Below are 22,222 nucleotides of genomic sequence, written 5' to 3'. Positions count from 1 at the left end.
ACATCTCATTTTTCTGTAACTTGAACTTGAAATATACATATAGTACATGTACAGTTTCATAAAATAAGACTATAACAATTAGCTTATGCTTTCTCCTGAAGGCTTTCCCTCTGGGGCCACTGTTGGATATGCCAAATCTCAAGTCAGAGACATCCTGAAATTGGAATACAACAAATCTGTTGAGCTGCAGGTAAGTACATGAGAGTGTGTGTATGTGTGTGTGTGTTTACATGACATTGGTGCATGTGAACCATAAAGGCTGAGCCACGTCTTCATTTTTTTTTCAAATATGATACTAATAAAAAAAATTTTAAAACCCACAGAATTAGTTGTCAAGATCCACAGAACCTCAGTGACCTTTAAAGAACATTTAACACAAAGCACTTGAATGAATGATTCTAATGAGTGATTTGTCTGTGTCATATTTTCTTGTTTTGTCTGCGAAGGTTGTCGACCCCCCACCAAAGTTTGTGTTTCGGGTGGTGTCTGGTCCAGTCGTGTACACAGCCATATCTGTCATCAATGCACTGCGAAGGTCTGGGCGGCGCTTCCTGTCTGTGTCTCCCAACTGGACAACACCAGACAGTAAATATCAAGTCCACACAGGTAAACAAACTTTTACTGAAGTAAAATATTGAAAGATTTCAAGATAACCGTTTCGTTTTCAAACTTGCATCCAAACTCTCCTTGTCTCTCCTCTTTGCAGTGCTGCAATTTGTTCCTGGCCACATAGATGTGCGATTCTGCAATTTTAGTGAGGGTATTGAGAAAGGTTTGACCAGGGCCTTTGCGGAAGTACGTCGACGCTCAAGGGAGTCCACCAACTTCACGGTGCATGTGAGTGGGACCTGCATAATATTCATCTGTTACAGCTGCTTCCCTCCAGTTTAAGCTATACTGTAGCTTTACTGAGCATATTGTAGTATCTGTCTATCTGAAAAGGGAGAGATGTCTTTATTTTTGTATTTTTGCCCTGCAAAGAAAGTTTAAAAAAAAACATGGGTTGCTATGCTTTTTGTGCAAGCAAGCTGAACAGCTGAACCCACTGCTTGTTTGCTGACTGAGCTGACCCCGAACCGCCTCCTTTCATTTCACCAGTGGATGACTGTGATTGCTGCAGGGTAGGCTGACTCTGATTGGGATATTTCTTTGCAAACAGGAGCTGTTCTGTTTAATCACAAGTGCTGGGGCTTTTGGATTTCAGCCACCATGAAAGCTATTTATTAAAAACACTGTTTGCTATAAGATCAGTTTGGTTTCACATATTTAGATTTATGCTCTATCTATGTATCTGTCCGTCCATTTTCCATCGTTTATTTGGTCTGGATGGCTATAGCAGCCTGGTAAGCACAGTAGCCCAGACGTCCCTCTCCTCACCCACACTCTCCTAGGGGATTTCATTCTGATCAGATGCCCAGAGCACCTCAACTGGCTCCTTTCAACACAGAAAATGGCTATTCTTGTCCAAGCTTCCTCCACAGTCTCATTCTTGCAGTCACAAAGAAGAGGTTATGATCTGAGACGAGGGTTCAGTCACCTTCAGGCTCAGCTCCTTCCTTACCATCACTGTCCAGTACACAACCACCACCAATCCTTCTGTCGACCTCACTCTTCATAATACCCACACTTGTCAACAAGACCCCAAAGATACTTGAGCTCTTTCACTTGGATATTTGAAGTTTATGCTCTAGCTGTTGAGTATTAAAGACGCTTATTGTTTGTTAATACAGAGCTTATTTGGATATGTGGATAGTTGGCTTCGGTAGAGTTTTGCGTAATCCTATTACACTGATGCCTGTATTATAGTCTTTTAGTTGGTATAAATGTTAGGATTAAATCACCCATTTGTGGCAGCAACTAGCAAACTATGCCCTGGGCCACACTGCCCAATTTTGTGTTCTACTTTCGAAGCCAATGATTTTCAGATTGGGGGCTTCGTTTTAACTCTTAAAGAGACAAACAGACTTTCCCAGAAGTTACATCAACAGCAGAATGGAAAATGTTTTGCATATTTTTTGTCATGTAATCGTTTGACCTCTAAATTCTGTCTCTGTCTAATTGTGTTTCAGATCGTAAACATAACCATGGCTCCTAAATATCAGGAGCAACGGCTAGTGAGGCAGCCGGTGGACATCACCTTCACCGTGAGGACTTCCAGGGGTTATCTAATGGGGTCAGAGGTCAGCAATGCTCTGATGAAGCTCACCATGGTGGAATTCAGCTATTACATGGGCTTTCCTGTTCTGCAGATTGCTGAGCGTGAGTCATATAGGGTTGTTTCACTGTATTTCCACTTACCTGCGTTACACAGTGATCCCTAAAATGTGACCTTTGCGTCTGTAGTAGCTGGAAGTGTGCTTTCTGCTTGTGTCACATCCACCAATGGTTGTCTTGAGTTAAAAGTTATTACACTTAAACATCCTTCTCTCCTTCCAACAGCTTTCCATTATCCAGAGTTGAATACCAGCCAGTTTTTTCGGTCCTCCTGGGTTAGAACAGGTATGGTGGTTTCAGTTGTTGGCATGGTTTATTCTGCTGCAACTACTTGAATATGACACCATTTGTGGTTATAATATGTATCTTATTTCTGTTGTCTGTGCACATAGTGCTCCTGGGTGTACTGGACCAGAAAGTGGGTGAGAGGACCTTTCAAGCCAACATAGAGCGCCGTGTGGCCATGTTGCTCGGGGAGGCGATGGGATTAGTCAGACGTGTTAAGAGAGCCACCACCATAGGCAACAGCAGCGTTCAGGTATTGTATCAATATATATATAAAATATTGTACTCAGTGATTGTACTTAGAGCTACATCGCTTTTACAGAAGATAGTACACACACTGCAAAATGTATCAAGCTTCACAAGCATCTTAAATCTACTGTTGCTTTTTGGAAAAAAAGGCAAACTAATCTTGCTAATTTCACTTATTAGAAGTAAAAGTTAAGTGATATTATCTTGAAATGGTTAGGTGCTGTGTTTGTCCTCTTAATTTCAAATATCTGTTTTAAAATTTCTCAAAACTATATTACAAACAAGTCAAGGTTTCACACCTCACAAGCAGATTTTTATTTATTTAATTGTTTTAAAGTGAATAAGATTTTAAAGCTCGATACTTGACTCTCAGTTATTGTAAAGTCAGTGTTTGATCAAGATATGCTTGCAATGCATTTCTTCTGATTAAACTGCAGTATACAATAGAATTACCAGTTGAGTTTCTTGTTTATTACACAATAAAACTTTCTAAACTCTTTAACTGAAGGTTTGTTAATGGATTACTCACTTAATCTTGAAAAAGCTTCCTTCCTTGTACCATTTATGTCATTATTCCCTGATGCAAGCTCTCTCTAACTACCTTGCCTACTGAGTACTGAGGGCTCATTATGTGAGCGTTGCAGTGTTTGTAGCCACTGAAAGCCTTACTGCTTTACTAATCAGGCTCTAGCTTTTGTGGGTTTGCTCCGCACCTGCTCATCTCTAAGGGGACAGGATAGGGCTCTGTCTCCATGGCAACAGCATCCCATTCAGCCCAGGGGCGAGCCACTCAAAAACCACAACCTCATGAGTCCTTGTTCTTTCTCCTCTTTCCTCATTTCTCTGGTCCTGTTACTTGATGGCTCCTGTGACTCACAGAGCTGCAAAGAGCAGATCAATTATTAATTGTTTCTCTCTCTCCGTCTGTATCCTGCAGTTGGCATGATTAAGAGTTTGTCTCTGTGTTTGAGAGGGTAGACTTTATGGGGATGCAGAGATGGGTAGGTAAAAGATTCCAGAAATCAGAGGAACAGAGAATGCAAAACCCTCAGATAAAAGAGACTTGTAATGAGAGATGAGAGATGCATATTTGATCTGACCTCATGAAGTCTGAGTGCATATGGTGGTCTTTAAACAGTTGGGCTGTCAGAGTGATAAATATCATCCTTGGCTGAATAGCAACCTAACTGTTTCTGACCTTTCTGCCTCCTGCATTGTTGTCTGCATAAAACCCACATAGCAATTTAGGAAAACGGAGGAACATACTTGTGGTGAACCTTTAGTGTCTGTGTTTGTGCTATGATTAGATCTCTAAGTTTAAGTTCTGGCATCCTTTTTACCTTTAGAAATGATGTTTTTCACAGTCATGAATATGAATGTCTGTTATACATAGACAGCTTATTATGCCATGCTTGTGTTCCTTCCAGCCGTGATATGATACTGTCATTAAGGAAGCCTAGTTTAGATGTTTTTTAACATTTCAAAGACACTCAACTTCGAGTGTCTGTTGGATATAATGAGAATAAGGTGTCTCAGACTGTACTTCAGAGGAATCCTTTGTCTTGCTGCCTTGCACGCACACACTCGCACAAATACATAGACACATATCTCAAACAGATGTCCCTAGACTGTCATGACAGAATCAGTGTGGTGTCGTCACCCATGAGAATACCTTATGAGTCTGCCTAGACAGATAAAAGAGGAGGTTGAGTCAGGGTCGTGCAATAAAGACACACATTCACGCTGCCATCTTTCCACTCTAATAACCGTGCATGGACTGGATTAAACCCTGGATGAGGGAGCCTGCACAGCCATTTTTCTGTGTTAGCCCAGGCATGACCTGCACTTTACTCTTTCCAGAAGTGCAGACAGCAGACTGTGCTGTGCCTCAGAGCAACCAGAAGGAGACTGCACACACACACAGTCGTATTAGACAACATGGAGAAATATTTAAACAATGAATGATCCAATGGGAATACAGAAAGCAAATTGACATGTCATGAGTATGCTTTTTCTCTATGTGTGTGTCAGTGTATGTAGATGTTTTTGTATATAAAAATAGTTGGCAAAATGAGGCAATGTCTCATATAAAAGGGCTTTCAGCTACACAGATGCAATGTTAAGATGTACAAAACATATAGTTACATACAGTTGAAATGCTTGACATGTTATTTCTGTGTTCCAGGACATTACGTGAATGCAAATGTGCACTGTTATTTACAAAGAGTGATCAGAGGCAGAATCCTTGAACGTGTAGTTTCAGTCTAATCAGAGGCTTTTATAACAGGTTTCAGTGCAACCGACGGCATTTAGAGAGGCCAAATAGTTGGTGTCTGAATTTTAGTTTCTGCAGTCACAAAACCTCAAAAATTATTAATGTTACAGGGCTCCATAGAAAATGAGGTACCACACTCTCCATTAAAAAGTCATCACTGAAATCATGACACTTTGCTCATTAGGACCTTCATCAGACATTCCATTTATAGTGTGGGGGGTGTAGTGTTTCATCTTCCATGAATCCTGTGATCATTTTGGAAGCACTTCTTTTCAAGTTACTTGAGCACTGTCTATTAGCCACAAATGTTGCAGGGGGTAATAATTTACAGGTTGTGACAACAAATGAGAAGAAAGAACGGGAAGCAGAGCAGTTGTCCAATGGTAAAAGTTCATCAGCAGATGTATAAAGACAAAGGCAAGATGATTGCTAAGAACCACAAAAACTGTGGGGATTGCAAGCCCAGGTCCCTGAGCAATAAAAATAAGTCTATTGAGTGTTCTGCAGCCTTTTTCTAACATCTGGACATGTTTATGTTTGGATAAAGACATAAGATGCCATGATGTCTGTTTAAAATGTGGTGGACAGTACAGGCAGCCATCTCTTAGTAGTCATTAGGCCTCATGATTGCTCTTTGTAATTGTATTACAACTGAGGTACATTTCCTTAATTCCCATATCCCAAAATTTATGTCCCCACACATGTAGCTAAACAAAAAAAAGAGTATCCATGTTTAGCATGAACTCAAATATCTCCTATAGCCTTGCTAATTACCACATCCAAACTTCCTGAACTTTTATGGGAAGCAGATTTCTTTTTCTTATCACTTAAGGAAATTGTAGTCATACCCCGATATTTCATTACAATAATTTCAAGACTTGGGTAACAATATTCAGAGATGAATTTAAGTTGCCCTGATGAGAAAGGATGGCCTTCCACCTTATTAGATACTGGATAATTGTTTACATACATTTGCACACCTCTTGGAGACTGAGTTGTTTTAAATCCAACTTTTCATATCTCCACTTTACTGATGTACCACATGATTTTGTTGTTAATGTTTGGACAAATGACTAACTCCTACCTTTCTGATTGTTTCAACCTCCAGGTTGTAAGTATGAGCCGGCTGCTGGGTGCAGACCAGCCCTTGGCGATCGTGTATTTTGTGGAGGGTCCCAGCGGTCAGCGGATGCCTGCAGTCAAAACAGCCAACCTTCTCAACAGCTTGGATGTTCAAAAGGCTGCCATTGTCTTGGGATATCGTGTTCAGGGCATTTTAGCACAGCGTGAGTACCTCTGGCATAACAAATAACTGACATTCAAGGGCACCCTGGTGATTTAGTGAGTGAGGAGATGGTCCTTGACATTGACAAACTAAGTTTAAGCTCCCATGTTTGCAAGCATCCAAGTTGCTAAACTCTTGAGGGCTGGTATGGAGTTGAGTTTTCTCCTGTGCAGATAGATAGTGTTAGTTATGTATTATTGTTGTTACTTTTGTTGTTGTATTTGGTATTTGACTTGAAATATAGTGTGCTGCAAGGACTGTTTTTCTTTTTTTTTTTGATGTAAATTGCACAATTCAAGGTCTAGTTGAACTTAATTAATTTGAGTTAAATTGGAGCTGGAGCAGAGGGACACAAAGAACAAGAAAGGACACAATATTAAGAAAATAATTTATAAACCTCAAAGAGAATATTGCATGTAGTCTCAAAAGGTGAACTTACAGCTTAGTGACATGCCTTGTGTCTCATTGTTCACAAGCTCCTAATAAGAAAAAATTAAACTTCTGGCTTCATGTGTTCCTTTTTATGTTTATAGTAACATTTTGAGCTAATTACCTCTCCTTGTATGCACTGTATCAAAAGCCTGTTTTCCTCAATAAGAATCTAAACAGGGGATGAAGGCCTAATGAGAGCCCCTCAAGGGAGGTCTGTTTCTGTGCTGCCTGTGTTCTCCTACAGTACTTTCCCAGGGGATGAAATGAATGTTAATTAAAACTAATGAAGGTCTGCATTAAGGATTACAGCAGTGAGAAAAGAGGCAGCACTCCAAAGATATATTGCATGTTTAGCTTAGCATCTATAAGGTGTTTGTGAATAGGACTGAAGGGAATAAAAAGGGTGTGCTTTGAATATTGAACCACATACACATACGTTACATTTTTTTTGTTTTTGAAGCCCGACTTTAAACAAAAATTAACATTAAGTCAATTTTGCATCCCTCCCCATCACTCTCTCAATCTCTCCCTCTTTCTCTGCAGCTGTAGAGAAGTTGGCGTCCTCACCCTCCGACACTGAGAACACCAACATGTGGATCGTCATCGGGGTGGTGATTCCCCTCCTGGTGGTCATCATCATCATTTCCATCCTCTACTGGAAACTATGTCGGACAGACAAGCTGGAGTTCCAGCCAGACGCCATGACCTCCATCCAGCAGAGACAGAAGGTAGAGTCTCATCATCAGTGTTGTACAGCGTCTGATTCTACATCGGACTTCACTGCGTGTTTCAAAATAATTCAGAGTCAACAGCTCGTTCTTCAAATGTCATATTTGAAATATGTAAAATGGCAGTAATCGCCACCACAGTTTCCATTGTTTCCGTTGTTCGTTGCGTCATCAGTCACTTCAGTTGGTTTAGAAATATGTTGAGGTTCTTTTGTGGCGTTATATTGACCTTTTTTTCATTGACAAATGTACTTTAACCTTTAAAAAGTGACATTTTTGCTAACTTTTCTCTGTTGGGGAGCTGCTACAAAGTGCAAGTGGGAGGAGAGTTTATGTTTCTGTTTTTATTCAACTTATTTTTGTTGTTGTTTAAAAATGGCCGCACCTAATAGAGATTTACTGTGTATGTATTGTATTTACTGTGTTACATTATGTTTAATTGTGTTAATGAAAATCAGTACTCCGAACATTACTGTGTTCTGCATAGAAAAGATTATGACAACTGATTTGGAACGTTAGAAAGCTGAGTTCAATTTAAAATTCATATGAACTGCTCATTAATTAGGTGTATCTGTCATTGCCATGAATGTGCTCTGGGACGGCACAGATTCTGGACTTCTTCTTCATTTCTTCTTTTAGATTAGATTAGTAAAACTTTAATGATCCCAGTAAGGAATTTATTAATGGGCATGAACTGGGTTAAAACTTCTAGTACATGCCATGAGCCTTAACTGCTCTTACATGTGATTTAAAGCTTTTTTCCTATATTGCCTCTCATACTCATTGGGTTAAAGATCTAACCACCCTGCCCGACAGTCCCCCTTGGTCTCACTGTGTTTTCTGTTTGTGACAACTGAAATGCTTCTCCTTTCTTTTTTCCTTCCACTTGACATAGAAATAATGTAATTCGGCTCTGCTGAGGCTGTTTCCCGTCTTACTATTGTCTCTCTAACTTTAAAGCATGTTCTGTTTTGCCCTGAAATTAATTGGCAGGAGGGAGATTTTTCCTGCTTGTGGAAGCTCAGAAATCACGATGAACAAAATATTTTTAAGCAGTAATGAAATGACTCTAGTCTTTGTTGAAAATACATCAGTTCACTGCGAGACACAGGGTCGAGTTCACCAGAGAAAGAATGTAACATTGAATTACACTGTGTCTAAATTCACCAGGGTACAATACATTTTGATGTACAGTATATTGCCTAGCAGTGTTAATGTATTGTGATACCAATGCCAAAGTAATCCCAAAAATCACAGCATTCTGTCCTGTTTTGTTTTGGTGTGAGGGATGGGCACAACATTTTGATCCGGTTCTAGGTTTATCAGCGTGTGACGCAGTTTAAAAGTGTGGTACATAAGTAACCGGCTGTCTGTATGAGTAACCCCTGCAGTAGTCTTTCTCAGCCACAGTGACTCTTTCGTCATTATCTCAGATGTCAGTGACACAGGAATACCACTTCCATCAAATCCTGAAATAGATTTTTATACGCTGAATTTTAAGCGGGCTGTTTTGGGGATTTATGTGTGTATTTTTCAGGGCTTCGTGTCCTACTGGGTAATATTTCTGTCTGTGTCTGACTTTCCTTCCTCTCCACTTCCATTTGAGTTGAGCTATGAACCCACATTGGTGTAATGCAATGAATCTAATGTGCTGAGGTAACTATGACTTAGCTTACCCTCTCTGCATAACACAATCATCTGTCACTTAACACCACTCCTCTACTCTCAGCCTGCTACCCCATTCAGAGAATCAAGGACCCCTCTTCCCCAGGCACTCTCTCCAATTAAGAGGGATATAGAGTTTAGTGAAGAAGAAGAGGAAGAATATGAGGAGGAAGAAGAGGAGGAAGAGGAGGAGGAGGAGAAGGAGGTTAAAAAGGGGAAGGTACAGAGCAGTGTGGTGGTGGTGTGTAGAAGATATAGATGAGACCTAGTTTGTGTTTGTTTGTTGTTTGTTCATCAGTAGTTATTTAAATATTTCACCATTATGTAAAGAACAGCGGAGTAGATACAGTTAATGAAGTGAAACATTGTTAAAAGTCCAGCTGGGTGTATGAGTTTTAAGATACAGATGCAAAAGCATTGTGCCTCATCACTAGGAAGTATTTATCCTGTCCACCATTGCTTCTGCTCAGACACCAGTAGCTCTTCCTAAGAGCAAAAAGAGTATGAGCAGTGAGGAAGAAGAAGAGGAGGAGGAAGAAGAAGAAGAAGAGGAGGAAGAGGAGGAGGAGGAGGAAGAAGAAGATGATGAAGACGAAGATGAGGACAAGGAGAAAGCTAAAAAGAAAGGCTTTAAACCCGAAGAGCAAAGAGGAAAAGAGAACAAAGCGATGCTAAAGAAAACAGGGCAGATGAAGAAAGAAGAGCAAATGAAAGTGTTGTCTAAAGGGAGGAGAGCCAAGGCGGAGGTATACGGTGTGACTAGTGCTTGTTTCATTAGCGGACAGTAGGATCATGCTATATCCTGTTTTGATGCTTAGACTTAGACAATCCAGCATTATGTATATGATGGTGTGTTTATAGTCTGTAGATCCTGAGGAGCATACAGTGACTCTGTGTTGCGAAGTATTAGTTGTCATTCTGCATGTATCAACTGTTTGTTCTGAGTGAATCCCCAATATGTCTTAAGACCAGGCTAAGTAGTAATTAGTGAGTATAATGTGTGGGATATAGTTCACTAGCTGTGTGTTTGCTTTCATTCAGCCTCGGTGTCAGTTATAACGAAACAGGTCGACTATTTCAGCTGCCGCTTTTTGAATGCTTTCCCTTTCAAAGACCGGCGTTGTTTATATGCCGTTGAGCTCAGCACGCACACACACAAACATACACACACTCTCTTTGGATTAGCTGTTTCATACTGGCAAGCATCACGCCGGATTAGGAGTTTTATACCAACAAGCCTCTTCTAAGCCACACGTTTTGCAATAATAAACTCAGTGTGTGCACGTATAATACAGAGAACATGTCATGTCACTCTTCTCTTCTCTTGTAGACACGTTTCGGTGTCATAAGACCCGGAGTTACGCAAACTGCGAGCACACATACTGAGATCTGACATCCTCTGTTTACTCCTTTGCTGTTGGAAAGTCCTGAGGGCTTTGCACTCACATAGTCTCACTGCTTCCATCCCCCCACCACCTCAAAGAAAAGCAAGCAGCTCAATGTTTCCCCACGTCTCTGTCTGTCTCTCTTTCTCGTTTTCCTTTTATTCATTAATGTCTGTCTGTCTGAGTCTCCCTCCTCTCCTGGACATCCATTCATCAGTCATTTGACCCAATTATGTACTTAAAACTTGTCCATCTATCTAACTGGCTGTCACTTTACTCACTCACAACTCTTGGTCAAAAAAATCAAATAGATTGTCAGTGGTTTAAACTGCAAATTAATGTCGTTATGCAACCATGCCATACTGAAATATGACTCAACTTACAGATGATGAATGCTGTTACTGAGAATTGCCCTCCTGTTGTTAAGTAAATATTATTAGTATTGTTCATTTCTCTTGGCTCCCTCTCTCTTACCTCTTTAACTTCTGTCTTTCATATGTCTCTCCACCTTTCTTTCCATGTCTTATTCCTAAAACTCTCCTCTCTTTGCTTCTCTTCTGTCCCTTTCCTCAGTTGCAGGCTCCCAGTGTGAAAGGCTTTGACTTTGCCAAGCTGCACCTTGGCCAGCAGAGTAAGGATGATGTCATGGTGATCCAGGAGTCTGTCCCGCCAGGCCCTGGCCCTGGGCCCCTGCCCGTGTCCATTAAAGAAGGCCTCAGTCCATCAGAGAACGGGGAGATCCCTACCCCGATATCGAAATCCTCAGCCACCTCCACCAAGGCATCCCGCAGCGGTCGAAGACGAGAAAGGTCGGTGCTGCCGGTAGTACAATGCAGGAGGAGCGAAATAGCATGATAGATTAGTAAAATGAATATGGAGACACAAGAACATTAAATTGCATCAGGTTATGTCTACATACAGTAGGTTATTCTGTCTGAGGCTACACAACATAGAAGAGAGAAAGCAACAGACAAGAAGCTCTGAAATAGCATTTCATCGTAGTGTTTTACTCAGTTATAGTCAGAGGATTATTTTTGTCTTTCCTAATCCACCATCTGGTCAAAACACTCACAGTTTGCTCACAGTTAGAGATTTCTGGGGGAGGGTTAATCCTCTACCTGATACATATCAAGATGTTTAGTAAAGATATTTAACAGAGCTTGTTTTTCACCCTATCACCCGGATTTTCAACCCAGCTCAGTTGGGACAGTCAGTCAACCGGACAAAAAGCTCTTGACAGATCCTCTGATCAATAATTGATGCACTAGACAGTGAGGGCCATTCCTTTACTCTTGCATTCTGTCACAGATTGTCTATATCAATTATATTTAGTTACGATATACAGAGAGATTTATTTTTTATTGTTTGCATAGTTTTACTTCCTTTGTTCAAACTTCTTCGATAAGAATAGACTGAATATTGTTTGATTTTATTTGCCATAGCCCTTACTAAATATTTTGAATCGATGAACTTCATGTACACATACTATATTTATTATTTATCATAGCAGAGATGCTTAGAGGAATTTTCCATTTTCCATTGTAAAAATATTTCAGATATGTGCACCATTACCAACTGCTCCCGGCTCACTGACTGCTCAGGTTAATAGACAATATTTGACACCAAAACATTAGTACAGCAGTTAGTTCTTAATGCTTTTATTAGCTCCTGTTGTTAATACAACTGTCTTAATCAGAGTAGAGCACTGATACTGGTTGTTAAGACAAATTAATTAGGAAAAAAGTAATAGTTTATAATTCTATCAGTGAAAATGCTTCCAGAATTTAGCACTACAAGCTTCAACATCATATTAGTATTTCTTAAAAGACTCCCCCACCCCCCAGCTTTTACCTTTCTGAAGATACCACCATTTTCGATTATGCATGGCATTTCAGCATGGAAGTACATTCTTGGCCTTCCATTATTCATGTACGTGTGTGTTTTCCTGGCAGGATCTCACCATCAGACGGTGATTCCGTGGTGAGTGACCGTTCCAGTGAGCGAGAATCGACTGAGGAGAACCTGAGAGCCCACGCCACGCCCAGCGACAGCAAGCAGAGCCGTAAGCTCCCCATCAATGTTTTAAATGGCAAGTGGCCTTGGCAACACACATCGCTCCTTCAGATACAGAATTGGGGGGAGGGGAAGAAGGAAACTGAGGGGATTGGACAAACTTAAAGAGATGTAAAGAGAGCAACTCAAGCTGGGATGATTCGATTGACAAGATGGCCCAATTAAGGGCAGAAGGGTCTGTGATGTGGCTAAAGGGCAAAGTAGAGAAAGGTTAATGAAAAGAGTCACCATCAACCCAAGCCCTGACATTAGGATTACACAGGGAAACATTAAAAGTAAAAGAAACACCTGGTAGGAACTCCATTTGGTGGCCTAAAGAAGTCCAGAGAGAGGAGGGAAATGAGGGGAAAAGATATGTTAAGTTACTCTATCTGACAGCTTGTTGATAGATTCAAGCCTGTAATGCCACTCAGACACTACGTGCTGGAGCCAGAGCCAGTCAGGCACACAGACTGCAGCCTGACTCACCCACAGAGGAATGGCCTCTGTTTTGTTACTGATAAATCTCCGCCTGAGAAGCATATGCTCTGCCGCACTGTTTATAAGTAAAGCACATTGTATATGAGACAGATTCAGCATTACATAACGTACCGTCGTTCTCTTTCTGCTCCTTCGGTCTGTATCAGTGTTTTTTCTGCTTGTCTGAATTTGAAGTACTAACAACAGCAGCTCCTTCCTTTCTTTTCTCTCTGACTAATGAACTTCACAAGACCAGAAGAGAAGATTTTATCAGCTGTGGGAATGTATCCTCTCTTTGTCTCTCTTCTTTGTGTGTTCTCTTAATTTCTAAAAAAAATTATAATGACTTTAATGATGGCCACATCTCAGTATACTAGTCTTTTTAGTTTTATTGTCAGCTACAGCTACCACTTCTATCTTAGCTGCTCTTATTTGATCTCCAATAAAACTCTTCTTTCCTTTCTATTGCGGTTTGCAGGCAAGAATAGAATTGGTAAGACTTTGTCCTCTCTCTGTCTGTGTCTCTGTAGACCTCATTCTTGACCTCCAGCAGCTGTGTCTGTGTGTTTGTTTCTGCGGTAGCTTGTGCTCTTGCTTGTTCCCACCATCCATCACTGTCTGCTGAGCTGTCAGTCACAGCGTAGAAGCAGTTGACTTCACAAAAGCCATTGTTTGTAATGAAGTAGAAACCAGAGCTCATTTCATGTTACTGCTGGAAACATTTACTCCAGACTTTTGTTATAAGTTGTTATTTAAATGTAGTCATGGCAGTTAAATAAAAAGATAAATGTTTCATAGTGATCCTCACTCAGTAGTTGTCTCTGAAAGCACCCGTGGTTTAACTCCACATCACCATTTAGACTTGTATTGACTACACTGTGCTGACTGCATTATGATCTGTTTTTTCTATTTTCTTGCTTTCTTTCTCAGGTCCTCCGCCTATGAACGGCACGACCGAGCAGCTGTCCTCAGCCTCCATCTTTGAACATGTCGATCGGATGTCTCGTGCCACAGACGCAAGCAGGAGACTCCCCAGCAAAGTCCAGCTTATCGCCATGCAGCCCATGCCTGTCCCACCACTGCACAGCCCCACCATCAATGGCAAACTGACCGACACCAACCAAATCAACAAAGAGGTTCGCTCTTCTGAGTCTGATCGCTTGAGCAAATCAATCAGTCCAAAGACCAACTCCTCCATATTTTTATTTTGTGTTTTCTCCTCAGATCCAGGTAGCACTAAGACACAAATCAGAGATCGAGCACCATCGTAACAAGATACGTCTGCGCGCCAAGAGAAAGGGCCATTACGACTTCCCCGCGATGGATGACGTGAGCAGTGGCATCGGAGACCCCAAAGACCAGGATCGCATCTATCACAAAGCACAGATACAGATTGATAAGATCCTGGACCCGAATGCACAGATACCCTCCATCTTCATGGAGCCAAAGAAAAGGTTAGGCCTCATACTGTGAGTCAATGCACTTCTTTGGTTTTGTGGTGCAAAAGCTGACCTGGCTTGATCTGATATATGGCTGTGCTTTTCTAGCCTTGCTTTAAGAAAATTTTAAAAAAGAGTTAACATAGAGGACATGTCTACATTTACTTCTCAGTGGTCGAGGGAGGCGCTCTCCCAAACAAAGGATGAAGGAACAGCTGAATGGAGGCATGATGGATGCAGACAAAGACCACCTCATCACTGAGGACACTGATGCAGCTTACAGAAAGTGCCCTGGGGTCAACAATGTGGCCTATGTGGTAAGTAGTGCAGGAGTGACATGGTATTTGAATATGAAAAATCCCCAAAGAGCAAATTGGATTCAGATGCTTAACAACAATGGTTCCATGGTCCTATAGAGTACCATTAAAGGATCATAGCACTACAGTTCATACAGTACAAGTAAACTATGTCCATGTCCTATTATTTTACAGCTTATTTTTCTGAATAATCTCAAGTATAAGTCATGGAAAGAAACATTTGATTCGTTCTGGGTAATACCTCAACTGATGTTTTTTTCCAATCCAACCTGTCATTGTGTTTACTCCAGTCGGACCCTGACCAAGGCCCAGGATCCCCTCACAGGAGCCCCTCCCCCACCGATGACGTCTTCCTGGGTCCTGCTTCCTCTCCTCCAGGTCATGCCCCTCCCCCACCCCCCTACATGCCCCCACAGCCCTCCATTGAGGAGGCGCGGCAGCAGATGCACTCCCTGCTCGACGATGCCTTCGCCCTCGTGTCGCCCACCTCTCAGGGCAGCACAGCGGGAATCACTCTCCCCGGGGTCAACACCAACCCCCCTAGCTCCAGCCCCCCAGGCCGTGGGCCCAGATCTTGGGGTCCCTCCTATCCAGGCCTTGGTCCTTTCCCTGGTGTAAGTAGCCAACTCTCAGCCCCTGAAGCTGAGCACAGTTGTATTTTTGGCAACAAATAGTTCTCTGTGGCATCTAAGCTTCTTTTAAGCTGTGTCCAGTCAGGTGTCTCCTCCTTTCACTAATCTGGGGACAGACATAAAGAAAAAGAACCTCAGACTCCCTGTTTAAATTTTTGATGACCAGAAATGTAAACAGACATGTGAAATCCTCTGTATTCACCATCCCTTCCCTTTCATGAGGTTTTTTCACCTCGTTCCCAGCATGAAGCGTATAGCTTCAAGTTTAATTGTGTCCTCTTAGCAAACTAATCAGTTAAGTATTCCTCCATCTGTCACCCCCATGTAGCTGCGACCTTGCAACCCCCGTCAGCTATCTACAACTCCTAAGACTCTGCCGTAATATACCCTGCATATGCTTGATCTGCATTAGTCAGCGTAGACTGCTTTCAAAGAAGATACAGTCATGTAACTGCTCTGAAGGCTGCTGGAATAATAAGCTCAGTGTATGCAGTCATTTTTTTTTGTACATATGTTTATACTTTTTCTTGATGGGAGGTCTGTTTAAAGCAGCACCTTACAAAGACATTCACTTTGTTACACAGAGGCCTTACGCTGTGTGTTGTATATTTAATAATGCTGAAAGCTGAGCTAAAATTAAATAAAGCTTTCAGTGCCCATGTGTATTATATAAGAGGAAAATTAGGAGTTGTTTAGAGACAGCAGAGCATCACATTAGCAGTACAGGCACACAGTAGAGTTATTTACCCTTCATCACTGAAATTACAACAGCAGTGAAGTCTAGACAGTCAGCACTATGACTGTTGAAAAAACAGCAAAAGTAAAAGCATAGTATTTTATAAATTCATTGGGGCAAACACAAAACCTATCCCTATCTTGACGACAGGAATTTGAATAATAGTTTCAGAGTTATTATTTGAGTTTAATCTGTACACTTATTCACTATGGTAATTGAACTTCTCACTTAAATTCTTAAAAGCCATATTTAAATGCATTTTACAGCTATGGAGACATATTCATCACTACCCTGTTGTAAAATGTTCAACACCAGTGTTCACCTCAGGTGACAAATATAGAGAGAGATTTAACAGTGAGCAGCGGAGCCATAAAAAGCCATTTGCTGGTTCTGCTATTGCAGGTTCAGTGCTTTAATGTGTCGTGAAAGGTCAGCTGTAAAAAAGCAGGATATCCAACAACTTGGTAAAAACAACACGGTTTACTAGATAAAGTTAAGCCTCCTGCTCGATTGTGCTGTAAACAGGAACAGACGCGCTGCTGCTTTGCTCTCATATGAATTATCAGCATTCAGTTGGAGGTCTCTTTACATTAATTGCAGTATTTGTATCTGTTATATGTTGATACAGTATGAAAGCTGTGCCATAGCATATTTATAGTTTGATTATAACTGAGAACCACAAATGCAAACATTATCTCCTGTAGTTAAGTTGCCTGTCATCACTGTTTTACTCTGTGTGTCCTCCAGAGATTCACTGAGCTGAGCATGTCCCCTCCTGCAGTCCAAGGCCTGATACCAAGGTTAGTAGAGCAATCGATGAAAATTGAATATTTGTGTAGAGATCAATAAATAATATGCTTATTTCATGTTGACTTCTGCCTACACTATTGATCAGTACAGCCTGATTTCCACCACTTCACTAGGAGGAATGTATTCCTTTAGGTGCATCCACCGAGTTGGACCTTATGAATAATTAAAGAAGAGTCATCTTTATTTTATTGGTTTAATGGATCAGATGCAGGCAGTGGTCTCTTAACTGGCTCCAAAGAGACCAAGGAGCCCATACACACGCATACATTCATGTCATAACACACTTACACACACTGTGCAGGCGCAGCGCCAAAAATGTAAGCAGCTTTTTTTCATGTCGTCCGTTCATTTTCTAGAGAGCAGAGCAGCCAAATGAAACCTGGGTGATGTATTTGTGGTCAAACCGCTTATCACCACCGGAAATGTGAGCACAGTGGAATTGAAATATCATCAGCAGCCGTCAACTGCTTTGTTGTGTGTACTTTGTGGTTGTAAATTATGAAACATTAGGATTTATGAAGTGCATGCAACTGATTTTAAGTTACCATTATGTGTTGTTAGTAGCTGGACAAGAATGTTTTACATATTTGAGGCCTGTGTTGACATGATAGTGTGGAGACTGGAAATGAGAAGAATTCCAGTTCACTCGCCAAAACCCCCGTTATTTTTTCATTAAACCACAGCTAATTCAAAGGGAAAACTGAATTTCTCCTCATGTGTTTTAGGCAAGGCCTTGGCTCAAGCTACCTGCCACCAGGAGAAACAGCAGGACACGCTGAGCAGCTCCAGCCAGACAGCCTGTTCTCCAGCAGGGGCCTCTACGCTGATGAGCTGCCCTCGTCTGCGAGACCGCGACCAGTAGGGGGCACTACAGGTACACGCACACATGCACACAGACGATTGTAAATGTGTAAATTCAGACTGTTGCGCTGCCCCTCGTCATGATTAACTTCCATTCATACATTTGTTTATTGTCTTAATACAGAGTGACTGTCCGCGGACACACAATTTATTTTAAATCACTTCTGGCGTGATGCTGCTGCCATCATGTAACTCACTCTAATAGAATTGGATTCTGGCATTTACCATATAGAGTACAGTACAGCAGACAGACAGAAAGCTTTTCAGACTACAGTGATTGTATCAAAGTATATTAGAGGAGCTGCTGAGGATTGAGTGCCAGGCACTGTAGGTCTGATATGCTGTGTGTGTGTGTGTGTGTGTGTGTGTGTAGGTGCCCAGTTCCATCATCTTACACAGGTGGGCTTGTCCAGCCGGATGAATGGTTACCCAGCGGGGGTCAGGGCTCCCCTGGGCCAGAACGGAGGCATTGGCTGGAACAACTACCATGATGACAATTTCTCCCGGGCAGAGCCTGAAAAAGATACAGTGAGTGAAGCTCCTAAATCACAGATTTAATTTATTGTTTTAAATCTGTTATTACCTGAAATAAATTGACTTGTAAAATGTATATTTAATTCGACCAAGGAGATTTTTTTGTTGATGATAATCTACATTTTTGTTCTCATGAAAATACCAAAACCAACAGTGAATTGATCCTAATAACATACTGTATGTTTAGTTATATAATAGTGCCATGCAGTTCTTAAAATCTCTTCTAGTTTTCTCCCACTTTCTATTTCTGTCACTTGATATTCTTTTCTTGTTTTTCCTCTGTTTTCTCTCCCTCTTTTTCCTTCTGTTTTACCATCCTTCCCGCCTTCAGTTCCTGGACTGTCCTGACTACTCGTCCTCTATCTTCCAGATGCCTAGAAGTGTTATCAGGGAGCCCTCTGCACCCCCTGCCCACCTAGACACTGGGGTGGGTTATCTATCAGCCCCACCGCCTATGGATACGACCCCTCCTACCCATTCCTCCGCCTCCCTGATCAAGGCCATCAGGGAGGAGCTGTTGCGTCTCTCCCAGAAACAGGCAGCTGTGTCCAGCTATCACAGCTGAAGCTCCAGTCTGTAGCTCTTACCAGTCATGCCACTGACCCTGCCTGCCTGCTTCGCCTAATCTGACAATGCTTCCCATGGAAGTCCCTGAGGGTGTACAGCAGAGAGATAGTCCTGCTAAACTGACACAAAGCAGTGACTAATTGAGGTTTCTATCTGAAATGGCCGCCTTTTCGAAGAACTGAATGACAGGATGGTTGACAGAGCCCCTGGACTATTCAGAGAGCACAGAATCAGATCAACTGCAGTATATCGAATCAGAGACAGTGTTACAAGACGAAGAATATGAACAGTATGCTGGACCTAAACGAGATGAACGGACGTGTTTCTGTCCTGTGGATCAGGGAAGGATCATGCCAAGCTGTGGATCCACATTTTGGACTTTGTTTGAGATTTTGCTGCATTTCTTTGGACTCAGTATTCAGTGTCATGGTTTCATTCTCATGCTGCCTTCACTAAAACAGAAATACTCCGCAAGACATATTTACAGTCCAGTTAAAGAAATTGCTCAAACTACCATACATGTCATTTTCCAATGCAGGCCCTTAACCTCCATATCACCATCGGGTGCTACTTCATGTTTTCTGCCATGATGAGCCATGCTATGCCTTGACACTGTGATGTTAGTTCACGTGACCCAATCTACTGTACGAGCCTACAGTAAGGTCATAGTTCACAGCCAGCGAGCCAGTTCAGAGAGTAGGCACAAAGGGGCATAACATAGAGACTATTAACTCTCATTAACACTACCTATTCTTTCCTTACTTACTGCAGTAGCACAGCGTTAGTCGGAGTTGATACTTTTTGACCTTAACTTGTTTTTTTGGTTTTTTTTGTGGACACCTTGCGTTGAAGTCCTGTCTTGTATCTTGTACCTTGTTTTTGTTTTTTTTTATTTATGTTTAGTAGCTAACAGACTGCTAGACAAACAAGAAAAATGGCCTTGATATCACATTAATCGTCAAATACAACTCAAGGCGCAAGTTTCAAAGATGCAGGCACAAATGTGTTAGAAATAATGACTAAAGAATGACAGTATGTACTTGACAATTCTGGCGTACTGTATGTACTCAGCATTTGGTTGTAATTTAATGCACTGTATGCAGACTACTAGGTACAGCTCAGGTCTTTTAAAAAAAAGAGATTCTTAAAGGACAAATCAGTAAAAAAAAAATGACAGTTTGATAGGTCATGCGGATGAAATGTTAATGAGGGAAAGTCATAGAGACCAGTATTGTGTTTTATCATTATCATATTGACTATATACTGAATCACCATCACTGTTTTCATGCAGTATTTCGAGTTTGCTTTGCCTTTTTGTTCGCACAGGAGGGGGAAAAAAAAGTGTACTGTATTTGATATCATTTAAGGTTTACTTCGACCAGTCATGTGTATGTGCTTTTTTCAATTTCTTTGGATTTACCTTGCCTCATGTCATTATGTTCACCTTAAATGTCACTTAGTCATCAAACTGGTCGGAAATCATTCTAGGTTCCTTTTTTTTTTTTTCCTTTCTTATGTGACCCTCCCCCCTGACATGTTGTGATATTTTGGGGCCTGAAGTGATATTTTATTTAAATAAAATAAGGAGAAAATTATGGATTTTAAAAACAGGGCCTGAAAATATGTTAGTGGAGTGTGTACCAGTATTATGTGGTGGATTAAATATCTTCCCCACACAAACAACAACTGAACTGTTCTGGCAGTGAGTCGAAAGGGTGAAATTTTTCCCGCTGCATACCTCCCTTGCCTTGTTTTGTTCACCATGTGAAGTGCCTTTTGGATTCACTTGAACAGATTAAGCAGTAAGACAGGAATTCATAATTCATAATCATTCTCAGCTGTTGGCTGTTGATCTGTTGGTGCTTTTGAGAGCTGAAATGAAATAACATCCAGGTAACGGTGATCAAACATTGTCATTGTACGGAGTTTCCTCTGCTCTTCGGGGAGGTGTTTTCATGTGTGGTTGTCCACTTCATCTCTATGTTCCTGTTTTATGTTACCAATCTCACACTGTATGCCTCCATCTGCTGGTTCTGTACTGTAACAACAGCCCGTTCACTTTTTGTTCATCCTCAGTTGCTTTCTTATATTTTATTTTTTTCCCGTTGTGTTTCAGCTATTTCTGTGTCTTGTATTTTGTGAAAATGATCTGTTGGCTGGCCCAACCGTTACGTTTGAGTCACGTTGCATGTTTAAGTGTCGCATTTCTTTTGTTTGTGTTTGCGCATGCTGTTCCACAATTCTTGAAATACAAATGAAACTGTCACTTGTTGTGTCTTCACATATTAAGTTCATAAGCATGGATTAGATTTGATGTGTTGACACCGTTTTATAAAAGTTTGCTTAATTCTCTTTTGAGTTCCCACACATTATCACCATCATTATTATTTATTATTTATTATTTATTATTAGCTGCATCCTAGATGTGAGACTATATCTATTTATCATTTCCAGTATTGATTGAAAAGCTAAAACACTCTCAAATTACATAATTTCATTTCATTCATCTGATATTAAAGGCATACTTGCAGGTGTTGTACTTACCGCAAACAACCACAAGGTGGCAGCACATCACAAGGAAATCAAACAAGATTTATTCAAAACAAAGACTGCTCCCTCGCTGCAGATGATGTAACCGATTCACAAGGATGTTTCAGGGAGTCTCTGAAGGTTGTTTCATGTGCTCGTCAGTTCTAATGGAGGGATTGTGATAATTTGTTTTATTGATGAGGGGGACGTGTATGGTTATGTAATATCTCTGGGAACAGCGTTTGTGGAGGATGAATGTCTCCATGTTGATCAGTGATGCCACGACTAGACAGTGGGTGTCGTTTTGTCCTCTTCTCATGGGCAAGAGTGGAAAAAAATAAGAAAAGAGGAATACTAAGTAGGCAATATAATATAACAAAAATGAAAACCAGTACGTGTAAAGTAGTAAAAACTGCACTGTTACTGGAAATAAGGGAGTATTTTACCCCAAACTAAAAATTAGATCCTATGTAACTCACTTTGGTGTCTATCAATATGATTGGCTACAAGTGTGTTGTGGGTACTCCCCTGTGTGGTGAAGGAGTCCGTCTTTTGCGCATGTATTGAGTTCTATCTCATCCCATCAGACGCTTCTCCCCCTTAATCCCATCACAGGAACTAAAGCCGCTGAGTGATGCAGCTAAACGCTCAGCAAATCTCCTGGACTCACTCTACAGGAAGTGGACCACACAACTCAGCAAGTATTAGACAGCACACACTCGATACCTACTGTACATGTTTGGGTTT

At 41.1% G+C, this 22,222-nt stretch overlaps 1 protein-coding gene across 4 annotated transcripts in view; it reads left to right on the top strand.

The window, feature by feature from the left end:
• Positions 1-21,212, top strand: part of si:ch211-1e14.1 (UPF0606 protein KIAA1549) — a 39,441-nt gene extending 18,229 nt beyond the window's left edge. For 2 of the 4 annotated variants that reach the window (XM_044356822.1, XM_044356821.1), the window contains exons 4-21: positions 102-190; positions 447-606; positions 707-837; positions 2,070-2,259; positions 2,440-2,499; positions 2,607-2,752; positions 6,132-6,309; positions 7,284-7,468; positions 11,092-11,327; positions 12,471-12,607; positions 13,981-14,186; positions 14,275-14,504; positions 14,662-14,806; positions 15,097-15,420; positions 16,922-16,974; positions 17,710-17,858; positions 18,219-18,373; positions 18,711-21,212. In XM_044356822.1, the coding sequence (XP_044212757.1) occupies positions 102-190; positions 447-606; positions 707-837; positions 2,070-2,259; positions 2,440-2,499; positions 2,607-2,752; positions 6,132-6,309; positions 7,284-7,468; positions 11,092-11,327; positions 12,471-12,607; positions 13,981-14,186; positions 14,275-14,504; positions 14,662-14,806; positions 15,097-15,420; positions 16,922-16,974; positions 17,710-17,858; positions 18,219-18,373; positions 18,711-18,944 (3,008 nt within the window). In that variant the 3' untranslated portion in view covers positions 18,945-21,212. The remainder of the gene's footprint in view (positions 1-101; positions 191-446; positions 607-706; positions 838-2,069; positions 2,260-2,439; positions 2,500-2,606; positions 2,753-6,131; positions 6,310-7,283; positions 7,469-11,091; positions 11,328-12,470; positions 12,608-13,980; positions 14,187-14,274; positions 14,505-14,661; positions 14,807-15,096; positions 15,421-16,921; positions 16,975-17,709; positions 17,859-18,218; positions 18,374-18,710) is intronic. The other 2 variants (XM_044356823.1, XM_044356824.1) reach the window with 2 other exon arrangements.
• Positions 21,213-22,222: the final 1,010 nt, after the last annotated feature.

Source organism: Thunnus albacares, chromosome 7 (genome assembly GCF_914725855.1).
Source record: "Thunnus albacares chromosome 7, fThuAlb1.1, whole genome shotgun sequence".
NCBI classification, from domain to species: domain Eukaryota; kingdom Metazoa; phylum Chordata; class Actinopteri; order Scombriformes; family Scombridae; genus Thunnus; species Thunnus albacares.
The sequence above is the reverse complement of the archived record's forward strand: the minus strand, read 5'-3'. Positions and strand labels throughout refer to the sequence as shown.